The sequence below is a fragment of the Anolis carolinensis genome, chromosome 2 (genome assembly GCF_035594765.1).
Source record: "Anolis carolinensis isolate JA03-04 chromosome 2, rAnoCar3.1.pri, whole genome shotgun sequence".
Lineage (NCBI taxonomy): Eukaryota > Metazoa > Chordata > Lepidosauria > Squamata > Dactyloidae > Anolis > Anolis carolinensis.
In genome coordinates this window covers 131978978-132000860 of record NC_085842.1, presented here as the reverse complement: position 1 = coordinate 132000860, position 21883 = coordinate 131978978, and the positions used below count along the sequence as shown (strand labels likewise).

Sequence of the window (21883 nt, the reverse complement as noted above, 5' to 3'; positions counted from 1 at the left end):
CGCCAATGCCAGGCTTATCTAGAGGCCCGTAATGCCGAGTTTCCCCAAGAAGACATCAAGGTGGCGTGGATCTACAGTCTCCTAGACGGGCCAGCGGCCAACTGGGCGACGGCACTGTTCGACCAAGACTCCCCACATCTAAGATCAGCGCAACAATTCTTAGATCACATTAAGGCGACTTGGGGGATTGAGGACAATTTGGAGGCAGCCGGCCACAAACTCCGGCGCCTCTCCCAAGGGGACAGACCCATGTCCCAGTACATAGCCGAGTTCCGAGTGCTGGCCCATAACACCGGATGGAACGATATAGCCCTCAGAGGACAATTTCGGGAGGGTCTCAATATCGAGATGCTGGAGGAAATCTCCAAGGTGGATCCTCCACACTCTCTTGAAGCACTCATTGATCAATGTTTACGAGCTGAAGTCATGATTGCCAACAGAAGACAATGGATCCGAGGCCAGAGCGGTAGGACCGGAGCGAGACCTCCCGCTCCCACCGGCGTCCAGCCGCGTCCTGTGTGGAGACCCCCGCCACCAGCCCCATACCCCCGAGGAAGCGAGGAGGTGCCAATGCAGTTGGGCAACGTGCGTCCCAGACTAGATGCCGCCGAGAAGGCCCGCCGCCAACGCCTAAATCTCTGTTGGTACTGCGGAAACGGGGGCCACTTTGCCAGAGAGTGTCCAGCCAAAGGGAAGCCCGCCGCTCGTCTGGCGGCGGCGTCCTCCACGGAGACGAAGACATCTGAGGCGGCTGGCGCGCAGCCGGCGGGGGAAGCCAACGACCGGGCGTAGAGAGGCTCGCCAACCCGGTCAAAAACCCCACTCAAGAGCCGCCAACCGGGGTCCTATTTCTTCTAGTGGTCACCTTGTGGTCAGTGAAAAAAGGACCCGTCATGGTCCATGCCATGATAGACTCAGGAGCCACAAACAACTTCATTGATAGGGAGTATGCCGACTCTCTGGGATTACAATATCACGACTTCAAGAACGCCCGTGTGGTGCAAGCCATCGATGGCCGCCCCCTCAAGACAGGTCCAGTAAGCCAGTGGTCGGAGCCCACCAGAATGTGGATAAGGGAACACATGGAAGAGATTTCCTTCTTTGTTACTGAGGTTCCCCACTTCCCTGTGATTTTGGGAATTCCATGGCTGACACTCCACGACCCAAACATCTCCTGGTCCAACAGAGAACTGCAGTTTGCTTCAAAATATTGCCAAAACCATTGCCTTGTAGCCAAGGTCTGCCACGCCACAGACGCTGAACCCATCATCACCTTGCCCAAGAAGTACTCAGAATATTGGGATGTATTCAATGAAAAAGAAGCCGAGAGACTACCCCCACATAGACCTTATGACTGTGCCATTGACTTGGTGGAGGGGGCCCCGATCCCGCGAGGACACCTCTACTCCCTGACTGAACCAGAGCAAGAAGCTCTCAGGGAGTTCTTAGAGACAAACCTCCGCAAGGGGTTTATCAGACCCTCTCAATCCCCAGCCGCTTCCCCGGTAATGTTTGTGAAAAAGAAGTCAGGGGCCCTACGCTTGGTGGTGGACTATAGAGCATTGAACAATATCACTAAGCGAAACCGGTATCCCCTGCCTTTGATCTCGGACCTCTTAGACCGGCTTCGAGGGGCTAAGGTTTACACCAAACTGGATCTACGAGGAGCTTATAATCTAGTTCGCATCAGGGAAGGGGACGAGTGGAAGACTGCCTTCCAGACTAAATTCGGTTTATTTGAAACCCTGGTCATGAATTTCGGTTTATGTGGAGCTCCCGCAACGTTCCAGCATTTTGTCAACGATATCTTTCAGGATTATCTAGACCGGTTCTTGATTATCTACCTGGACGATTTTTTGGTGTTTTCTAGATCACAATCAGAACATGAGAACCACGTCAGAATGGTGTTACAACCATTGCGGGACCATGGACTTTATGCCAAGCTGGAAAAATGCGCTTTTGATCTACAAGAGGTAGATTTCCTGGGATATCGTGTCTCGCCACTAGGGCTCACCATGGACCCGGCAAAGGTTGCAGCAGTATTGGAATGGCGGGCGCCAACCAACAAGAAAGAGGTGCAACGTTTCTTGGGGTTCGCGAACTACTACCGCAAGTTCATTCCAGACTTTGCCCGCTGGTCTGATCCAATCACCAGCTGCATCCGTGGGAAACAGCCCTTCCGCTGGACAGATCAAGCAGAGAAAGGGTTCCAGCAACTAAAGAAATTATTCACGTCCCAGCCAATCCTTCAGCACCCAGATCCTGAAACCCCTTTTGTCGTGCAGGCGGACGCCTCCAATGTGGCGATTGGGGCTGTACTCCTACAACCAGTGGGAGATCATCTTCACCCTTGTGCCTTCTATTCCCGTCAATTGACCGCACCAGAGAGGAATTACACTATTTGGGAAAAGGAACTTTTGGCCATAAAGGCAGCCTTTGAAACTTGGAGACATTGGTTAGAAGGGGCCAAATTTCCCATTGAAGTCCATACTGATCATCGGAACCTAGAGCATCTAAGAACTGCCCGCAAGCTAAATCAGAGGCAACAACGCTGGGCTTTATTCTTTGAACGTTTTAACTTCCAAATCCATTATGTAACCCCAGCCCAGACCAAGCAAGCAGATGCTCTGTCACGGAAACCGGAATATGCTGCAGGGCGCAAAGAGACCTTTGAGTCCCAGCTGCTACAGCCCGAGAACTTTGCCACGCTCACAGTGGGAAACACCAAATCCACTCCCATTGAATCAACTCCCTCTACTCCAGGGCCCCTTTGTGCTCAGGAAATCAGGGCTAGTCAGCAAGCAGATGCCTGGGCACAGGACCAACTTCGCCAAGGACTACATTTCCCCTTTTTGCTTAAGGATGGGCTACTTTGCTATAGAAATCATGTCTACATTCCTCCAGGACCGGGCAGGGAAAAAGCACTTCGTCTGTGTCATGACTGCAAGCCAGCAGGGCACTACGGACTATTTAAAACCATGCATTTGATCCTAAGAGATTTCTGGTGGCCCAAGATCCGCAAGGATGTGGAAAAATATGTCAACACCTGCCCAGTATGCCAGCGCTCCAAGACAAGAAGGGAAAAGCCCTCAGGGCTTCTGCATCCCCTCCCTACCCCATCTCGCCCATGGGAAATAATCTCTGCGGATTTTATCACTGATCTACCACCTTCTTGTGGATTCACCACAATCCTAGTGGTGGTGGACCTTTTTACCAAGTTAGCCCATTTCATTACCTGCGATGGCCTTCCCACGGCCAAAGAGACTGCAGATTTATTCCTTCAACATGTTTTCAGATTGCATGGATTGCCCAAGAGTTTGGTCACAGACCGTGGGTCCCAATTCATCTCTCGTTTCTGGAAGGCACTACAAAAACTATTGGGCATAGACTCTCGTTTATCTTCGGCTCACCATCCCCAAACGGATGGGCAAACTGAGCGCACCAATGCCACTCTGGAACAATACCTTCGCTGTTATGTGAACTACCAGCAGGACAATTGGGCTTCCCTGTTACCGCTGTCAGAATTTGCCTATAACAATGGTGTCCAGGCCTCGACTAAAGAAACCCCGTTCTTTGCAAACTACAGCTTCCATCCACGTTTCTTTCCTCCTGTCATTCAAACCTCAGAAGTTCCCGCAGCCGAAGACTGGCTGCAGGAACTCACAGCGGTGCAACAACTTTTGCAACTAGACCAAGCCAAGGAGGACTATAAACGTCACGCGGACAAACATCGCCAGCCGGGCCCCGAAATCAAGGTAGGAGACCGGGTTCTTCTGTCCACTCGCTTTTTGCCCTCCCATCGCCCTTGCCGGAAGTTAGATGCCCGTTTCATTGGTCCCTATCCAGTGGTGGCGCAACTTAACCCCGTGACTTTCAAACTCCAACTCCCACGCTCTATGCGCATTCATCCAGTGTTTCATCGCTCTCTGCTCCTTCCGGCGGATGGTGTGCGCCCTGATGTAGACCGGCCGGCCCCCACTCCTATTATGGTGGATGGGGAGGAGGAATTCGAGGTTCAGGACATTTTGGATTCTCGCTTTCATCGCCGCCGCCTTCAATATCTCATTGACTGGGTGGGTTTTGGCCCCGAGGAACGCTCTTGGGAGGACGCTTCCACAGTCCATGCCCCAGATTTAACCCGCCGTTTCCATCAGACCTATCCCGCCAAGCCGCGGCCTCGCGCCTCGGGGAGAGAGTCCCAGTTTGAGAGGGGGCTTGAGGAGGGGGATAGTGTGATGACTCATGGGCCATGTAGTCCCGTTCCTAGTGCTGTTGTGACAGATGAAGAGGAAAACTTGGGTTTTCCACCATTTCAGCCAGAAAGGGAACTTTCCCAGCCTGAATTAGAGCCCTTGCACCTGCAGGAGGTTTGTATTCCAGAAATCTGCCAAACAAGCCCTGAGTCAAAATCTCCCCCATTTTCTCGCCGTAATTATTATCTACAACAAAAAGGAGTTCAGCAGGCTAATTGCCGAAGCCTGAGAATCGCAGCAAAGCATTCTGATGATTAAGCCTGCTCCCATGAGAAATTTTAGGGAGTCATACATCTGGACACAGAGATTGACTTTCGTTTCTGGTTTCCCCAGAGAAGTGTTCTCTGGTGGGAAACGAGGCCCTATTTAGGTTCCTTGCCCCTTTTGGAATCTTGCGGAGTCAATTCGTCAGCTACTGGAGTAGCGTGTGTGGACAGCTACTCCGTTTCCAAGCCTCGTTCCTGTTTCCAAGCCTTGTTCCTGTTTCCAAGCCTTCGTTCCCAGCCTTGTTTACTTCCACGGATCTTGCCTTGCTTCCCGGACCTTGCCAAGTAAATTCCACGGATCTTGGTTTTGCTCCTCGTTTCTTGTTGCCTTGTTCAAGCCTTGTGTTCCAAGTATCAAGTTGTTACCTAGCCTTGCTCAAGTTTCATGGACTAAAGGACCTTGTCATCTCCCCTCACTTCGCTTGGCGAAGTGAGTGTTTCGGTTATTGGATTACAACTTTGTACCTTAATATTTCATATTGGACATTGTTTCTTTGGACTAATTTTGACCTTCCCTGAAAGGTCTACTCCTGAACTATTTCCTACACTTGCTTTTATTAACCTTATATATTTCCATAATAAAGATATTAGTTAGATTCTGGCCTCTGTGTATGGTTATTGGTGCTCTGCAGCCTGGGTCGTGACATCTTGTCAGGCGTGACTGGCGGGAACAAGGGACAGGGCCTTCTCAGTGGTGGCCCCTGGCTGTGGAACTCCCTCCCCAGGTATATTAGATCAGCCCACTCCCTCCTGACTATCTGTAAAAAAGTGAAAACATGGCTGTGTGACCAAGTCCTTGGAGAACTGATGCAATAAATAGATACAGTATGATGTGCAATTGACTATTGGAATGGCCCGGATTACGTTTGTGGATCACGTGATTAATTGTGATAGTATTGCTTTTAAATGTTTTTTAAATTGTTTTCAAATGTATTTTATAATTCTATTTTAAATGTTTATGTTATTGTACACAGTTTTAAAGACATTGAATAGGTGCCGGTGTGTAAAGCCACCTTGAGTCCCCTTCGGGGTTGAGAAAGGTGGGGTAGGAGTGTTATAAATAAATAAATACTCTACATACATTATACAAACATATTTATCAGTTAATTAGTTACATTTATATCTTGTCTTTCTTTAATAAATTCAAGGGAGTGTGAATGGCTGTTGTCCCCTTCTGCTTTGTCTTGTGAAGATAGGTCAGGATGAGACAAAATGATTGGCCCAAAGACACCCAGAAAATCTCATGACTGAGTGGAGATGACAATTGCGACACTTTCCCAGGTCTATTCCAAACTTTAACCATGATTTTAAAAATCCCATAATTGCCTAAAATTATGGCTATAATTACATATTGCTATAGTTGTTGATGTAGTATTTGATAAGCCCCATGTGTTGCTGGAAGAAATGTGCAGATACTGATTATTTTGGAAAACCTTTCAAAATAATTGTTTGAGAACTAATTTTAATGCATTGTAAATGCCCATAGCCAACACTCAACTTCTGGTGCCAAAACATGTAATTGACAACAGGTGATCAGCAAACATTCATAAACAATAATCATACCCATTTGAAACACTAGCCAAAATAATCTGTATCTGCACATTTCTTCCAGCAACACAGGAGGCTTATCAAATACACCATTAGCAACTATAGCAAAATATTCATCTGATTCTCCATTCAAAATCCTCTCATAAGAATGTTTCTGTTGAAATGTTGACATTATTTGGCCTTCAATATGCATCAACACTCAGACCCCATCTACTCAGGCATTATAATCCGAAAGGCAACAATTAAGGATTTCTCCTTCCACTACGGTGCTTATTTTTTAGAGAAATACATATGCAATTGATAATTAGCAAGAGGAATAAGTCTTGACAGCTGGTCTCAGTATTTCCAATGCCTTAGTGGAGACATATAAATCCACCAGAACTCCGTTCTTTACTATTCAGTACCTTGAAGTACAATATAGTGGGCCTTCTAGATCTATTAATTCACTGACCACAGAATGTCATGCTCATTACTATTATTAAAGGGCAGCAACACAAATGCAGACATCCTAGAGTGTGTACCACCATCTAATAATAAGGCAGATGTTCATCTGCATTTGCTCATATCCATGCATGTCCTGGAAGCAAACCTTTGTATATAAACTGAAGCTTATGAATCTGCAGACCTGCTGTATCTACTCATGAATCTTTATATTTTATAAGAAGCAGCATAAATAAGTTGTTACATTATCAGAACATCAAGAAAGAGCCAACTCTTTTGCTACAAAAAAAGCTAAAATGAACAGTATACTAGAATAGAAAATGTTGCTAGGTATCTTGATACTGCCAAAATGAAATCATTCAGGCAACGGTGAATGCAGTAATCACTTACAATGTCATATAATATCAAAAGTATCATTTCATTTTGGAAGGGAATATTTGTTTTCTTGCCCATACAGCCCAAAAAACTCACAGCAACCTAGTGATTCCAGCCATGAAAGCCTTCAACAACATTTTGTTTTCTTTCTTTGGTTCCTTGTAGCAAGAGTACAGATGAGACAGAGGGTAGGATTTAGAATGAAAATAAATAAGATAATTAAATTCCTTATTGACTCTTTACTATGTGGCCAACCAATGCTTTTGTGTGGTGTTGTGAGTGTGTGTGTGTGGGGGGGGGGGGGGGGCAGGCTAACTATTTTTCATGGGAGGCAAGAATAGTGCATAGTACTCCTTCCTTCATCCAAGTGACACTGTACAGGAGGCAAATCATCTCCCTGTCTTGCCTAAGCCCACTTGCCTAGTTTCCAGAAACCTCACAACCTCTGAGGATGCCTGCCATAGATGTGGGTGAAACAACAGGAGAGAATACTTCTAGAACATGGCCATACAGCCCAGAAAACTCACAGCAGCCCAGTGATTCTGGCCATGAAAGCCTTCAACAACACAATCTGCCTATTTATGGGAGAAAAATAGATATGGAAGATCAAATATAGTTATTTGCTTTGTTGCAACAATTGGTCCTCTGTATCCATAGATTCCGCATCCACAGATTCAATCATCCATGAAAACCTGTACCCCGCCCTACCCGCAAAATTTCAAAAGCTAATTATGATTTTGCCCTTTTATCTAAAGGACATCATTTTATGACACCATTGTATACAGTATTCCAATATTCAAGAGACCCTGGAACTAAAGCCCAGTGGACACCCAGAAGCCACTGTTCCCATTGGCTATTCTCCTATGTCACCCAAGCAACTGCATTTTCCCCCAAGGCTCCTGCTAGTCTTGTGCCCCAGAATTGTAGCCCTGGCATGGCTGCCACTTGATAGACCACCCCCTCTGAGCATTCAGCCTTCCTTATGTTTCCATGTTTGGGCAGTGCAAAGCCAGGCTCAATTGGCCCCATTCCCACACAATGTATAGGGAGAGTTCAAAGAAATAGACAGGGGAGGGAAGATGAGGAGCTGTCCAGGGTCACCACTATTTGCCCTAGGCCTCCATCTACACTGCCATATAATGCAGTTTAATTGCACTGAACTACATTATATGGCAGTGCAGACTCATACGATCCAGTTCAAGGCAGTTAATCTGCATTCTGAAACTGTATTACTTGGCAGTGTAGATGGGGGCCCAGTCCTGCAAGAAAGGACGGGCTCCTTGGCCCCATCTGCTCCCTGGAGCTTTCCACAAACAGGGCACAGCAGATGTACCACTTTAACCACCATGGTGAAGTACTATGGAATCTAGGTTGCTGTGAGTTTTCCGGTTTGTATGGCCATATTCCAGAAGCATTCTTTCCTGACATTTTGCCCACATCTATGGCAGGCATTCTCAGAGGTTGTGAAATCTGTTGGAAACTAGACAAATGGGGTTTCTATATCTGTGGAATGTTCAGGGTGGGATAAAAAACTGTTTGTTTGAGGCAGATATAAATGTTGCAATTGGCCAGCTTGATTAGCATTGAATAGCCTTTGAGTTTCCTGTCTGGGGGAATCCTTTGTTGGGAAGTGTTAGCTAGCCCTGATTGATTCATATATGGAATTCCTGTTTTCTGAGTGTTTTTCTTTATTTACTGTCCTGATTTTAGAGTTTTTAAAATAATGGTAGCCAGATTGTGTTCATTTCCATAGTTTTCTCTTTTCTGTTGAAATTCCCCACACGCTTGTGGATTTCAGTGGCATCTCTGTGTAGCCTGACATGGTGGTTGTCAGAGTGGTCCAGCATTTGTGTGATCTCAAATAATATACTGTGCCCAGGTTGGTTCATCAAGTGCTCTGCCTTCAACAGCGTTCGACAACATACTATGGAATGCTGGGAGTTGTCCTTTGGTGGGGCACCAGCCCTTTGGCAGAGAACCCTGTGAAACTACAATTCCCATGATTCCATAGTGTTGAGCTCTGGCAACAGAAGTGCAAGACCATGGCAGATGCAGGTAGCGGGCACATGAGTTCTATTTCTATTGGGTAGGCTTGGGCAAACTTCGGCCCCCCAGGTGTTTTGGATTGGGGATCAAAAGACTACGGGCTGTTAGGGATTGTGGGGGTTGATGTCCAAAACACCTGGAGGGCCAAAGCTTGCCCATGCCTGCTCTTGGGGGTCTCCGTGCTGATAGAGGAAGAGGACTTGCAGCCTCCAAGTGTGGCTGCTCCCAGCTCCTCTCTCCAGGGCCCGGCCCTTGGCGGGGCACCGAGTTGGAAGAGGCGCAAGGGGCCCTCCCTTCCAGCCCCTCCCCTCCCCGCCCCGCTAGGCAGGCACCGCCAATCAACAGGCATCCCGCCTGAGAGGGAGCAGGCGGCACCTGGCCGGGTTGGGCACCTCTCCCTGCCACACCCCACGCCGGTTGCCTCGGTCACTGGAGTTAGAGAGAGGGAGGGAGGAAATTATCTGCGCTCCACCACCACACACACAGGCTTCAGAGTCGGTGACGTCAGAGGGAAGCCAGCATTCCCCGGCAGGGAAGCCCCCGCCCCTCCCCCTCCCGCTGCCGCCTCTTCCTCTGCCTGGGCCGCCCCTCCCTCCTCGGCGTGGGCGCCGCCTGGGCAAGCCCTTCCCCGCGTGAGGCGAACATCCGCCTCAGCCTAAGGAGAGGAAGCGGGGCGCCAGGCGGGGAGGGAGGGAGGAAGGAAGGAAAGGAGGGAGGCCGGGCCCCAGGAGGCGTCCCGCCTGCCCCGCCAGTCCTCCAGCCCCGCGCCATGGACGCCTTCTGCAACTCCAGCTTTTGGGTAAGCCCACTCGCGCCCTGGGGTCTTCGGAAAAAGCCCCGAGGGAAAGTGAAGAAGGCTTGGGCGCCTGTAGGGTGGGAAAGGGTCTCTCTGGAGAGGAAGGGCAGGCAGCCCAGGCTCCTGCGGGAAGTGTGTGTGTGTGTGCGCGCGCGCGCGTGTGTGTTAAGCTGCGTCCCTCACGAAACTCACGTCGCTTCTGCCAAGTTTGAGGGAGGGCGTTGGGTGCCTTGACGGGAGGCAGGAAACTCGCGAGGGGCCCTCACGCGGGGTGGCGTGGTAGGGATGCCGGCGCGGTTTTGTTTGTTTGTTTTAATCGTGTCAGGAGCGACTTGAGAAACTGCAAGTCGCTTCTGGTGTGAGACAATTGGCCGTCTGGAAGGACGCTGCCCAGGGGACGCCAGGATGTTTGATGTTTTTACCATCCTTGTGGGAGGCTTCTCTCGTGTCTCCGCATGGGAGCTCACCCGATCTCGCAGGATTCGTACTTCCGACCTGTCGGTCAGCAGTCCTGCCGGCACAAGGATTTTTAACTCATTGCGCCACCGGGGGTTCCCCCGGCGCCCAGTCAGCCTTTCCTATCAATTCACGATCGAAAGGTAGTAATATCCATGCAGTAAAAGATGCCCAGGGAAACAAAAGGAGAGCTCGCATTCATCCTGCCCTGGGAGAGGCTTCAAGGCAGGCATGGGCAAACATGGGCCCTCCAGGTGTTTTGGACTCCAACTCCCACAATTCCTAACAGCCCACTGGCTGTTAGGAATTGTGGGAGTTGGAGTCCAAAACACCTGGAGGGCCCAAGTTTGCCCATGCCTGCCCAAGTGATGCCTGCTAACATGAGTTGGCATGCTTGAAACCTTGCCGCCTGAGCACACAGGCACCGATTCCTCCCCGTCCAGCAAATTAACTGTGGCAAACCTGGCCAAACAGGTATTTTCAACTTTACACTGGTTATGCCTTCACAGAGCTGTGCAAAACCAATATACATTTAAACAAGGGAATTGCCAGAAGCAGCTCTACATTTATGATGGTGTTTTTGTGTGTATATATATTAAATGATTGAAATCTCACTCAGTCCTACATTGGATAGCCCAATGATTATATGTTGAAGCTTTGTCCAGGATTCCATAGTACTTCATCATGGTGGTTAAAGTGGTATTGTACATCTGCTGTGCCCTGTTTGTAGAAAGCTCCAGGGAGCAGATGGGGCCAAGCAGCCCATCCTTTCTTGCAGGACTGAGCCTCCATCTACACTGCCACTGCAATTTTAACAAGTACAGTCTGTATCAACAATCATGGCCAGCTTAAAAGTGTACTGATACTACAGCTATTATATATTAGAAATATCTCTCAGGCGCTGAAGTTCAAGAAAACCTACGATATTATTGAGTTAATTTAATGTAACCAACCTACATGCTTACTGATAAGACTTTGCGTTGTCAAACGCTTTCATGGCCAGAATAACTGCTGTATGTTTTCCGGGATGTATGACCATTTTCCAGAAACATTCTCTCCTGATGTTTCTCCCACATCAACAGACCTCACAACCTTTGAGGATGCCTGCCATAGATGTGGGCAAAACATTAGGAGAGAATGCTTCTGGAACATGGCCATACAGCCCAGAAAACTCACAGCAACCCAGTGATACAGAATTGTCATACAGTATGACCTCCTGTTCCTGCAGAACTTGCCCCCATGGTTTCACCTCCCTGAAATTTAACGAAGTATGTCCTTTCTAGGAATTTTCTCAGTCCTGTACGTGGTTCTAGGGTATGTTTCTGCTGGATGGGATTGGCATAAGGCCAGCCATCCCCCCCCCCCAAAAAGAACATTTTCTTTCTTCGATTAAGGATTGGCTAGTCCATTGCCACTGAAGACTATCATTTCCACATTCATTACCCTAGAATGTCTCAAGGAGTTCTCCAGATGATTGTGTAGTTATTCTGTCCTTCCCAACCATTAATTGTTTACTGAATTGTCCACATAGTTAGCGTTTTCATCAATATGTAAGATATGTCATTTTCCGGTATGTCCTAGTGTCATGTTTCAGTGAAAACAATTACAGTGTTCCCTAACTTTTCGCGGGGGTTAGGTTCCAGGCCTGCCCGCGAAACGTGAAAAACCACAAAATAGCGGCACTATTTATTTCAATAAACTAGCTGTGCCCAGCCACGCTTTGCTGTGGCTGAAGTGGAATAGCAGTGGAACTCCTGAAGAAGTAGTTGAATACGCAGTACTGTTGTGTAGTACCTACTGTATTGACGAATTTAGCATGCGTGGCTCTGTTTCGCGGCCCTTCGCTCCCTTCCCTTCCCTCAAAGTTTTGGAAGTGCCAGAGTTTGTCAGGCCACCTTGCTCTCCTGGCCTCTTCCCTCCCCCCCCCCCCCCCGAGGATCTTGAGACCTGCATTTTGGAGGCCACCTTACTCTTGTGCTGCATCTGTTGGCGCCATTTTGTGCCCTACGCCATTTTCTTCCCTGCCATACAGCCGTCTGGCCCCTTCGCTTCCTTCCCTTGCCTCAAAGTTTCAGAAGCAGCAGAGTTTGTCAGGCCACCTTGCTCTCCTGGCCCCTTCCCTCCCACCCCCAGAGGATCTTCAGACCCGCCATTTGGAGGGCACCTTACTCTTCTAGTGACGTAAAGCAAGGTCTGCTCTGCAGTCCCGAGAGCTGAAACCGCCGCTTTTGTCGCCCTTGCTTTCTCTCCGGGCGGTCTGTCCTTCCCTCCGCCTTCCAAGGCCAGCGGTGCTTTGGAAGAAAGGCAGAAGAAAAGCGGTGAAGAAATTGTGAGCTCCGTTGAAGATCCTGCCACTTTCAGCGCTCTCTCTCTTTCCTCGCGCTCGGTGGTGTGGGTATGGTGACAAAGATGGCTGCGGCGGCGAGAACAAGCTAGCGAGAGAGAGAGAGACCATTGGGGGGGGGGGTGGAGCGCATGATGGCCTTGCGCCGCGTCCTGGTCAGCGCAGGCACACATGGCTTTTTCGTGTTTTGGGGGGTTTTTGGGCCATGGTTCCATCCCTGATGTTTGGTTATGTTGTCAGAACCTAGCAGCAAGGATGGTGGGTTGTGTTGCCAAGTTTCGTGGTTCTGGGTCATGTAGTTTCGTTGCCTACTTCTAGGTAAAAAGTCCAGAACATTTATATGTATATATAGATATAGCCTCCCTCCCTCTTTTCCTCTTTTAATGTACTGTACTGTCTTTCTTGTTGTTCCTGAGTCGATGAGGCGCAGGCAGGCCCTACTGGTGTTGCCTGCAGGCGGCTGAGGAGGAAGCACGGACCAGGTCACATGTCTCTAACTGGGTCCTTTTGTGCCTGCGAGGGGAGGGCGGGCCTGATGGGAAAATCCACAAAACAGCGAATCCGCGGAACGCGAATTAGTGAGGGAACACTGTACTTCAGAAAGATGACAACATGCCCTACCTAAGAGACACTCACTTGCCTGCAAGACCCTCCAAAGATGTATTAATTCATTGGGTTTTTATCCCATATTTTATTCAAGCAGTCCAAGATCTTTATGCTGAGAGGGTGTGGTAGCAATGTGACTGTGTGGAGATTTGAAGCTGGTCTATTGTCACCAATGACTTTACCACCTTTCTGTATGTTAGAATTCGTTCTTAAGATGGATCTTAAACTGAAAGTTAGGGAGGGCCTCTGTTTATATATTTTAGGTGCCCCTGATATGAATTTTATTAGTTTAATGTGCATAAAAGTTTATTATGCCAACATTGCTTTTTGGTCAGTAAGAGCTGTGTTTGTCTTTGCCTCCCACATTTAGTGGTTCTTTTGCATAAGACCTACACTTTCCCCCAGATTTAGTATTCAGAAGATAAATACCATGCAATTGGTAACATAGGTTGAGGACTCTGAAAAAACAGATTTTACTATCTTTCCTCCCTTGGTATCTACTTTTGGAAAAATATTTTTTTTCTTCAAGAGCCAATGAGGTAGTAAAGAAAAGATATGATAGTAAATCTGACAATGGAAGTGTGCTTACAACTTCATATTTCTTTCATAGATTTAAAATCTAATTTTGCCACTACTTTAAAGTAGTAAGAGTTTTGTCAAAATTATATGTACAATAGAGGATAGCAACTGTGCTTTAGGTTTATGTGAGGTTCTACTTTTGCCCACAAGAAACTGCACATTTTCACTGGATTTGAAATTATGTGGTGTCATTTCCATTATTGTTGTAATAATTGTTTGTACTTCTAAATTTTTAAATTAATTTTTTAGCCATTTGGGGGGTAGGGAACGACCAACTCCAGTGCTTGGGGTTTACAATTATTTTAGCCTTTCCTGATGATTTTTCACTAGATTTTCTTTTTTTAAAGGGGTATGTTTTATGGCATTTAGGTTTTTAAAAATAGCAATAACAGACAGACAAGATTGACCAGGACACGTGAGGCTTGGTTATATAAGGCCAAGTTCAGGCTTCATGAGAGCAAGGCCTCTCATAAGAGCTCCTGTGAAATTTCAGATCTCACAAGAACCCACAAACCCTTTGTAACCTGGCAACTGGGAAACAGTTTAATGCCCCTAGACTAAGAGCACATGCCTTGCACACTCACAACAAACCCCACCTCGAGATTTAATGTGCAATGTAAGGGTTATATTTATAAACATTGTCTGGAAATACTAGTTTTAGCAACTTCTCTAATGTTTACATAGAACACATCTTCTGGCCCATAAATAAGATATACCCCTTACAATGGGATTGACCTGGCAGCCCTTTTTATGAGGTCAAGAAAAAAGGCTTAGGCTCCATGTTGCCTGGAGCCACACTTTCCTCACCCTGGTGTTTAAGATGGCACATCCTAAGAAGTGTTACATATAGAACAACTTGGATATGATTTTACTCCATGTTATTAAGTGTATTCTATTTCCCAGTTATTGAATACATTGTTCACAAAATTCCTGATATAAGAGTTACTTCAGTTTTGAGGTCCTATAAAACAAAGGAAATAGCTGAAACAGCTGGCTCCTTATAAACAGAGTATTCTTTCTCCCATTCTCTTTTTGTTTTGTTGAGTCACAGCCCAGGTCACTCTCTACCTCCAGACTTCACCTATTCCCTAGTTCTAACTTGTAGTTGCTTTTATTATTCCAGAAGGCTCTTGCTCCTCTTCAGTTTTTTAAAACTGCTATTATCTTTTGTATCAAACAAAATGCTCAAACATTCAAATGATAACATCTTGGAGTTGGGAATAAGTTTTTTTCAGGTATTCTTCAGGTATTCTTTCAGCTCTTTAGTGTTCAGAGAAAAGATTTCCTATGACCATGTTTATCAAACAGTAACTACACTCCTTCCTAGATTTGGGGGGGGGGGTCTCTTAATCTCTGTCATTAGGACTGCATGTAGTTTACTAGATTTCAGCTTAAGAAACAGATTTGTTCTTCCAAGGTCTATGGGAAGCCAGTCAGGGGAGATGTTGCCAGGTCTGTTCACCCTGGAATTGTCAATCTGCCTTTCCAGGTATATTTGTATAACTGATATGGCTGGTTGGTTCCAAGTGAAAAGTTCAGTCAATCTCTTCTGGACCTTTATACCATACTTTAAAGATGGTATCAAAGGAGCTGAACCCTGTCACCCTAAGTGGTTCAGCACTTTGGTTAGCTCCTTCAAAGCCTGAAATAATTCCCAAAAGGAAATTATTGTGCCACTGGGCAAGGATTCTCCTGTGTTTGCTTCACTGTTTTTAGAAATCACAGAAAGCACAAAGAAGTGGTGGAATCTCCACAGGTGAAAACCATGCTGGCATTATTGCTTCATGTGGCATAATAATAGCTTACTTCCATAGTCTCCCAGCAGTTTCAGATGAGGGCCAGAGGCCAGATCAGCTACACCCAGGGCCAGATCAGCTACACCCAAGAGTACTGAAGGAACTAGCGGAAGTTATTTCAGAACCACTGGCAATTATCTTCGAGAGTTCTTGGAGAACGGGAGAAGTCCCAGCAGATTGGAGGAGGGCGAATGTGGTCCCTATCTTCAAGAAGGGAAAAAAGAACGACCCAAACAATTACCGTCCGGTCAGCCTCACATCAATACCAGGCAAAATTCTGGAAAAGATCATTAAGGAAGTGGTCTGCGAACACTTAGAAACAAATGCGGTCATTGCTAATAGTCAACACGGATTTACCAAAAACAAGTCATGCCAGACTAATCTGATCTCTTTTTTCGATAGAGTTACGAGTTGGGTCGATACAGGGAATGCTGTGGATGTAGCGTACCTGGATTTCAGTAAGGCCTTTGACAAAGTCCCCCACGACCTTCTGGCAAACAAACTAGTAAAATGTGGGCTAGACAAAACTACGGTTAGGTGGATCTGTAATTGGCTAAGCGAACGAACCCAAAGGGTGCTCACCAATGCGTCGTCTTCATCATGGAAAGAAGTGACAAGTGGAGTGCCGCAGGGCTCCGTCCTGGGCCCGGTTCTGTTCAACATCTTTATTAACGACTTAGACGAAGGGTTAGAAGGCACGATCATCAAGTTTGCAGACGACACAAAACTGGGAGGGATAGCTAACACTCCAGAAGACAGGAGCAGAATTCAAAACGATCTTGACAGACTAGAGAGATGGGCCAAAACTAACAAAATGAAGTTCAACAGGGACAAATGCAAGATACTTCACTTCGGCAGAAAAAATGGAAATCAAAGATACAGAATGGGGGACGCCTGGCTTGACAGCACTGTGTGCGAAAAAGACCTTGGAGTCCTCGTGGACAACAAGTTAAACATGAGCCAACAATGTGATGCGGCTGCTAAAAAAGCCAATGGGATTCTGGCCTGCATCAATAGGGGAATAGCGTCTAGATCCAGGGAAGTTATGCTCCCCCTCTATTCTGCCTTGGTCAGACCACACCTGGAATACTGTGTCCAATTTTGGGCACCGCAGTTGAAGGGAGATGTTGACAAGCTGGAAAGCGTCCAGAGGAGGGCGACTAAAATGATTAAGGGTCTGGAGAACAAGCCCTATGAGGAGCGGCTTAAAGAGCTGGGCATGTTTAGCCTGCAGAAGAGAAGGCTGAGAGGAGACATGATAGCCATGTACAAATACGTGAAGGGAAGTCATAGGGAAGAGGGAGCAAGCTTGTTTTCTGCTGCCCTGCAGACTAGGACACGGAACAATGGCTTCAAACTACAGGAAAGGAGATTCCACCTGAACATCAGGAAGAACTTCCTCACTGTGAGAGCTGTTCGACAGTGGAACTCTCTCCCCGGGGCTGTGGTGGAGGCTCCTTCCTTGGAGGCTTTTAAGCAGAGGCTGGATGGCCATCTGTCGGGGGTGCTTTGAATGCGATTTCCTGCTTCTTAGCAGGGGGTTGGACTAGATGGCCCATGTGGTCTCTTCCAACTCTACTATTCTATGATTCTATGATTCTAGGGTACCAAGAGCTCACAAACCCAGTGTTTCATTTATGAAGGAAGTAAGATATGCCTTCAAATTAGACCAGCGAGAAGTCTTGTAGCAGTGGAAGAGCTTTGGCCCATCATATCTAGAACCTCGTTGTTATCCAAAAAGTAACTTTTCCAAGGTCTTTACTTGAATCAAGCTGAGCCAACTCCCAAGGCCACATATTGTCTGCCAATTGCAGGGGCCGCTGTTGGATATTCCTGTTCTGTGCTGTTTGAGGGCACACACAATCGTGGCAGTTTATCAGTTTGGGCTCTTACTTCAGACTCTGTGGTTCCTTTTATATTACTTAATAGATTTGCTCCCTTTCAGTGCATGCCTTCTTATAAGGCAGCTTATTTATAAAGTAACAATATAAACTAAGAATACCTCAGTTGGTTGCATTCTTAAGTACCTTAAACATTATCATGAACATTATAACAAATATCTATAGGACTACCTTGTGTTGAACTAGGACTGTGCTTTTAGCCCCATCCCAGGCTCTCATCTGTGTACATCTCGTGTTGTGTATCCTCTATGGCCAGTTATCTAGTCATTCAGAAGCCATATGCACCCACAGCTTTTCAAACATTCAGACTCTTGCACAGACAATCAGAATCCACACGTGGATGTCAGATGACAGAGGTCCAGCATCAGGAACAAATGGAGCTAAAAGTGCATCCAGCCTTCAGTTTTAACACTGTTTAAATGCTTTAACCTAATATTGCTGGTATGAGGCCTTAGAACTGTATTGCAGAAAATGTTATAACAGTGGTTCTCTCAACCTGGAGTCCCCAGATGTTTTTTGCCTACAACTCCCAAAAATCCCAGCCAGTTTACCAGCTGTTAGGATTTCTGGGAGGTGAAAACCAAAAACATCTGGGGACTCCAGGTTGAGAACCACTGTGCTATAAGATAATGGTCTTCTGGGGACTACCATTTCCTGCAGGGTCCTTTTGGAATTGAAATCTTTAGCTCTGTTTGTGCAATTGAATGAAACAGTGTTTTTCAGCACTGTACTCAGGATGTTGCTGAGTCACTCCTTGAGGCATCATCCAGAACAATCAGATTTGTGGCAATTACTTTACAATCCTGTGGGGTACACATTTTTCATAGCAAGATTGCTTACTTCTTAATTGTAAAATTCTAGTGAGGCTTGCCATTCAGAAGCTGTGACTCAGCTCAGGTTTACACTGTAGCATTGGACAGGGATTTCTGTTCATGTGTCCTGCTTAGATCTTAAATCCAAGTTAGTTTTTTAGTAACAATTCTCATAGCAGGTCAGGGAGATGTGCTAGTGAATAAAACTTAAAACATCACTTTGAATAGCGAGGATGTACATTGAAGGCAATGAATCCAAATATATTTTAGTTGTGTAACAGTAGAAGCACAAACAATTGCCCAGTGAGCCATAAAGGAAAAAACTTATAACTTGTTAACGTAGCAGACTATAAGTTTGGGAGCAATATAGGTCCCATGCTACCCTCAGTATTACATTTCTCAAAATATGTAAATGATAAGTTGAGGTTCTAGAATTTATAATATGATTATAGTCTTGCTGGTTTTTAATTTGGGGAATTTTGAGGAAGTTCATTTTGATAGTTTTGAACTTTAGTTTCTAGCCAATTAATGGAATAGTTGTATAGTCTCTTAGTTTGCACAATCCTTGTAGAATCCAGATTCAGACTTTAGTACTCCCACAGACAGTTATTAGGGAGGAAACTCTTGCAGATAATGCAAGACAGTAAATCAAATGGGGTTACATGAAACTATCTTGTTTGGAATAATAATAACTTTATTTGTAGCCTGCCCTATCTCCTCAAGGGTTTACTTGCAAGGAAATATGCAACGAAAAGTCAAAACCAGTCCAAGAGCTGAACAGGTTTGTTAACCACTCCAAGGTCAAGGTTTGAATTCCTGCTTGGTTGTGCAAACCTTCTGGGTGATCTTGGGCAAGTTACACTTAACCACTGAAGAAGGCAAAGGCACACTCTAAACAAATAATGCCCAAAAAAATCTGTGCTAGATCCACTTTAAGTTGTCATAAGTTGGAAACAACTTAAAGGCACACAACAAGAAGTTATAGTCTGATTAAGTCCTCAAAACAATTTGCTGGCAAATTGTGATGGTCTTTCCAAACTTCACTGTATTTTTTTAACTAAAAGAGTCTTTGATTTGATTGAAGTCAACACTTGAAGCTGAAGTTAAAAGACTAGCGCAGTCACTTGAGTAACTATCCAGGTAACAATCACAAATAATGGGAAATGACAGCCACCCATTGGCTATAGTGTTGGCAAGACAAAGACAGTCTATCTGTTGATTGAATCAGTCCATCACCTGCTAAATGGCAATTATTTTGAATGAAAGTAAACAACTTTATTGCAAATGAAATGTCTGCACCTCTTGTTGTCCATAGCACATTGAAGAAGAGAAAAATTCGTGACTCAAAAATTGAGGGAGATTTCCCTTACCTTTTTATAACTTCAGGCATTCTATATTAGTTCAGTCATTCAGACTGAGCATTATATAAAATGCAAAGAGACATTGGGCAAGAGCAAGCAAAGACATTTTTGGGATAAAAGGATTTCTGAAGCACTGAGAATGGCAGGAGAAGGAAGTGGCTAGCCCTTCCATGTTATCATGTGACATACTGTGTGGTTTCATTAACCTCTGCCAACCTGCACAGTAACAGCACTAACAGTCAACAATACAGCAAACCCATCAAATTACATCTGGGCACCAAGGCAGGCTTCTCAAATAATGCTAATGTTGGTTCACATCTGTACAATATAGGCATCCCTACTCCATCCCATTGTTCATTGCAGTTGTAATGTTTTGGCTAGAGGTATCCTTTTCTGTGAATGGGGATGAACATCCACATCTAGCATCATTGTTTGTTTGATGTAATCAGCATTTCAATAATGGATAAAATGTTCAAGCACATAGTGTGTTTCAGTGTCAGTTCTTTTTTCCTGGTTGAATAATCACCAAAGCATTAAACAGGTATTTTCCAACATTACTCTGTGAAATTGCCTCTCATAAGAAAGACTAGAACCAGTTTCCTATCCATGCCTATCTCATCCCAGTAACTCAAATGGACACCACAGCTAAAGCCATCAAGTTACTGAGTACAATATTACCTTCTTGTCTGCAGACTTGATATCCATGGCTTCATTTTCCCACACTCTTAAAGGGATCCCCACAGAAGTGTTTCTGGGTCTCTCTATATCAGTGCTATTCTATGGTATGCTTCCAGGCCATTTATAGCCAAAATATAGATTTGGTATTATTCATGTTTCAGATATCCGCAGAGGTGGTGGTCTTAGAACGTATAGTCTGTAGGTGATCTTAGGGATAAGGTCTGTGGGTCTTGCCCTGCTTTTCTGCATCTCTCCCTGTCCTTGTGTGATGAAAGATAATATACCCAGTGGAAAGCTTTATCCCATCACAGAAGTTTCCTGCACAGTTTAGAACCCTGATTTTCCATGATTATCTATCAAGCAGGAACCCTTCATGGATAGCAAACATTCCCTATCAACAAATCAGGGGCCCAAGGAGAGCTGTGCAACATTGTTGGTAAACTAAACCAATAGTCCTACAAACCCACTCTTTTTGGTCACTTTATGAATAAAGTTTATAACTGTTTACATTTTATGCTTTTTTGTATTTTCTTTGACCAGGACCTGAGAATCACCATATGCCATTTGTATGTGTAATATGAGATTATTCGGAATGGAATTTGTTTTCATGTTTTGTGCCCAGTGTGGAGTTTTGTGCCCAGTGTGGAGTGTTCCGATAAGACCAATTTTAGTTTGGAGGCAGGAGGCAGAAGAGAACGAAATCTTCAAGCTTTGAAATAAAACATCTCGTGCATGGTCTCATGATGTGTATGTGTAAGTGCTTTATCTGCACTTACACATACACATATTTTAGAAAAGGTCAAGCTTGAGAGTGTTTGTATAGTAAACAATTTGTTCATTACCTCCTTTGATAAGCCAGGTTGCTTCAGTACAATTTCAGACATTAAGTCATAATGTTCTTACCAGTGACCTGGATCAGTTTTCTTTGTATACACAACTATATCTAAAGGAAATGAGTCAAGCAATTGGCACTAAAATGTCAGTGAAGCATGTATAAAGGAGAAAGGTTATTTTTTCCAGGAGCACAAGGTCTTGCTCCAAAGTGAATGACAGATATTGAAAATTATTATATTGTTTTTAAACAGAGGCTTCATTTTCCAGTCCTGGCTAAATCCTGTATGTCTTAAGTTGGGTTAGCAACTCCTTCACTGTGAAATATAGATGCATTTAGTGGATCTTCCTCACCTTTAGAAAGAAAGTCATAGTTATATCATATACTGCCTTTTTAGCTGTATTCTCATGTCAGACATGCTAGGGGAAAAGCACACAATATTTCAAACAACATGACTAAAACAGAGGCATGAAAACATGGTTTTTCCTAACTGGCTTTATGTATTGGATACGAGAAAGATGATGTCCCAGTACAAAATATGACATTGACCTTCATCCACTAACATCTTTCCCCTTTCTTCCCTTCTACTCTTTTTAGATGCCTTGAATTAAATTGGCTGTTCCTCATAACATTGAAAGATCAGCTAAGAACAAAGAAAAGCTTTTGTGAAACACATTCCATCCTCCCTAAACCACAGCAATTGAAGGATCTCTGATAAAATGTGTCCTGTGATTACAAGAGTTACTTGTCAATGATTTAGTCTTACTGCTTTCCTAACACACACCAACCCCAT

At 45.3% G+C, this 21883-nt stretch overlaps 1 protein-coding gene across 2 annotated transcripts in view; it reads left to right on the top strand.

Moving 5' to 3' along the window:
• Nucleotides 1–9333: 9333 nt before the first annotated feature.
• abcc3 (ATP binding cassette subfamily C member 3) overlaps nucleotides 9334–21883 on the top strand; it is a 100581-nt gene continuing 88031 nt past the window's right edge. For both annotated transcript variants that reach the window (XM_008104523.3, XM_003217307.4), the window contains exon 1: nucleotides 9334–9728. In XM_008104523.3, the coding sequence (XP_008102730.1) occupies nucleotides 9699–9728 (30 nt within the window). In that variant the 5' untranslated portion in view covers nucleotides 9334–9698. The remainder of the gene's footprint in view (nucleotides 9729–21883) is intronic.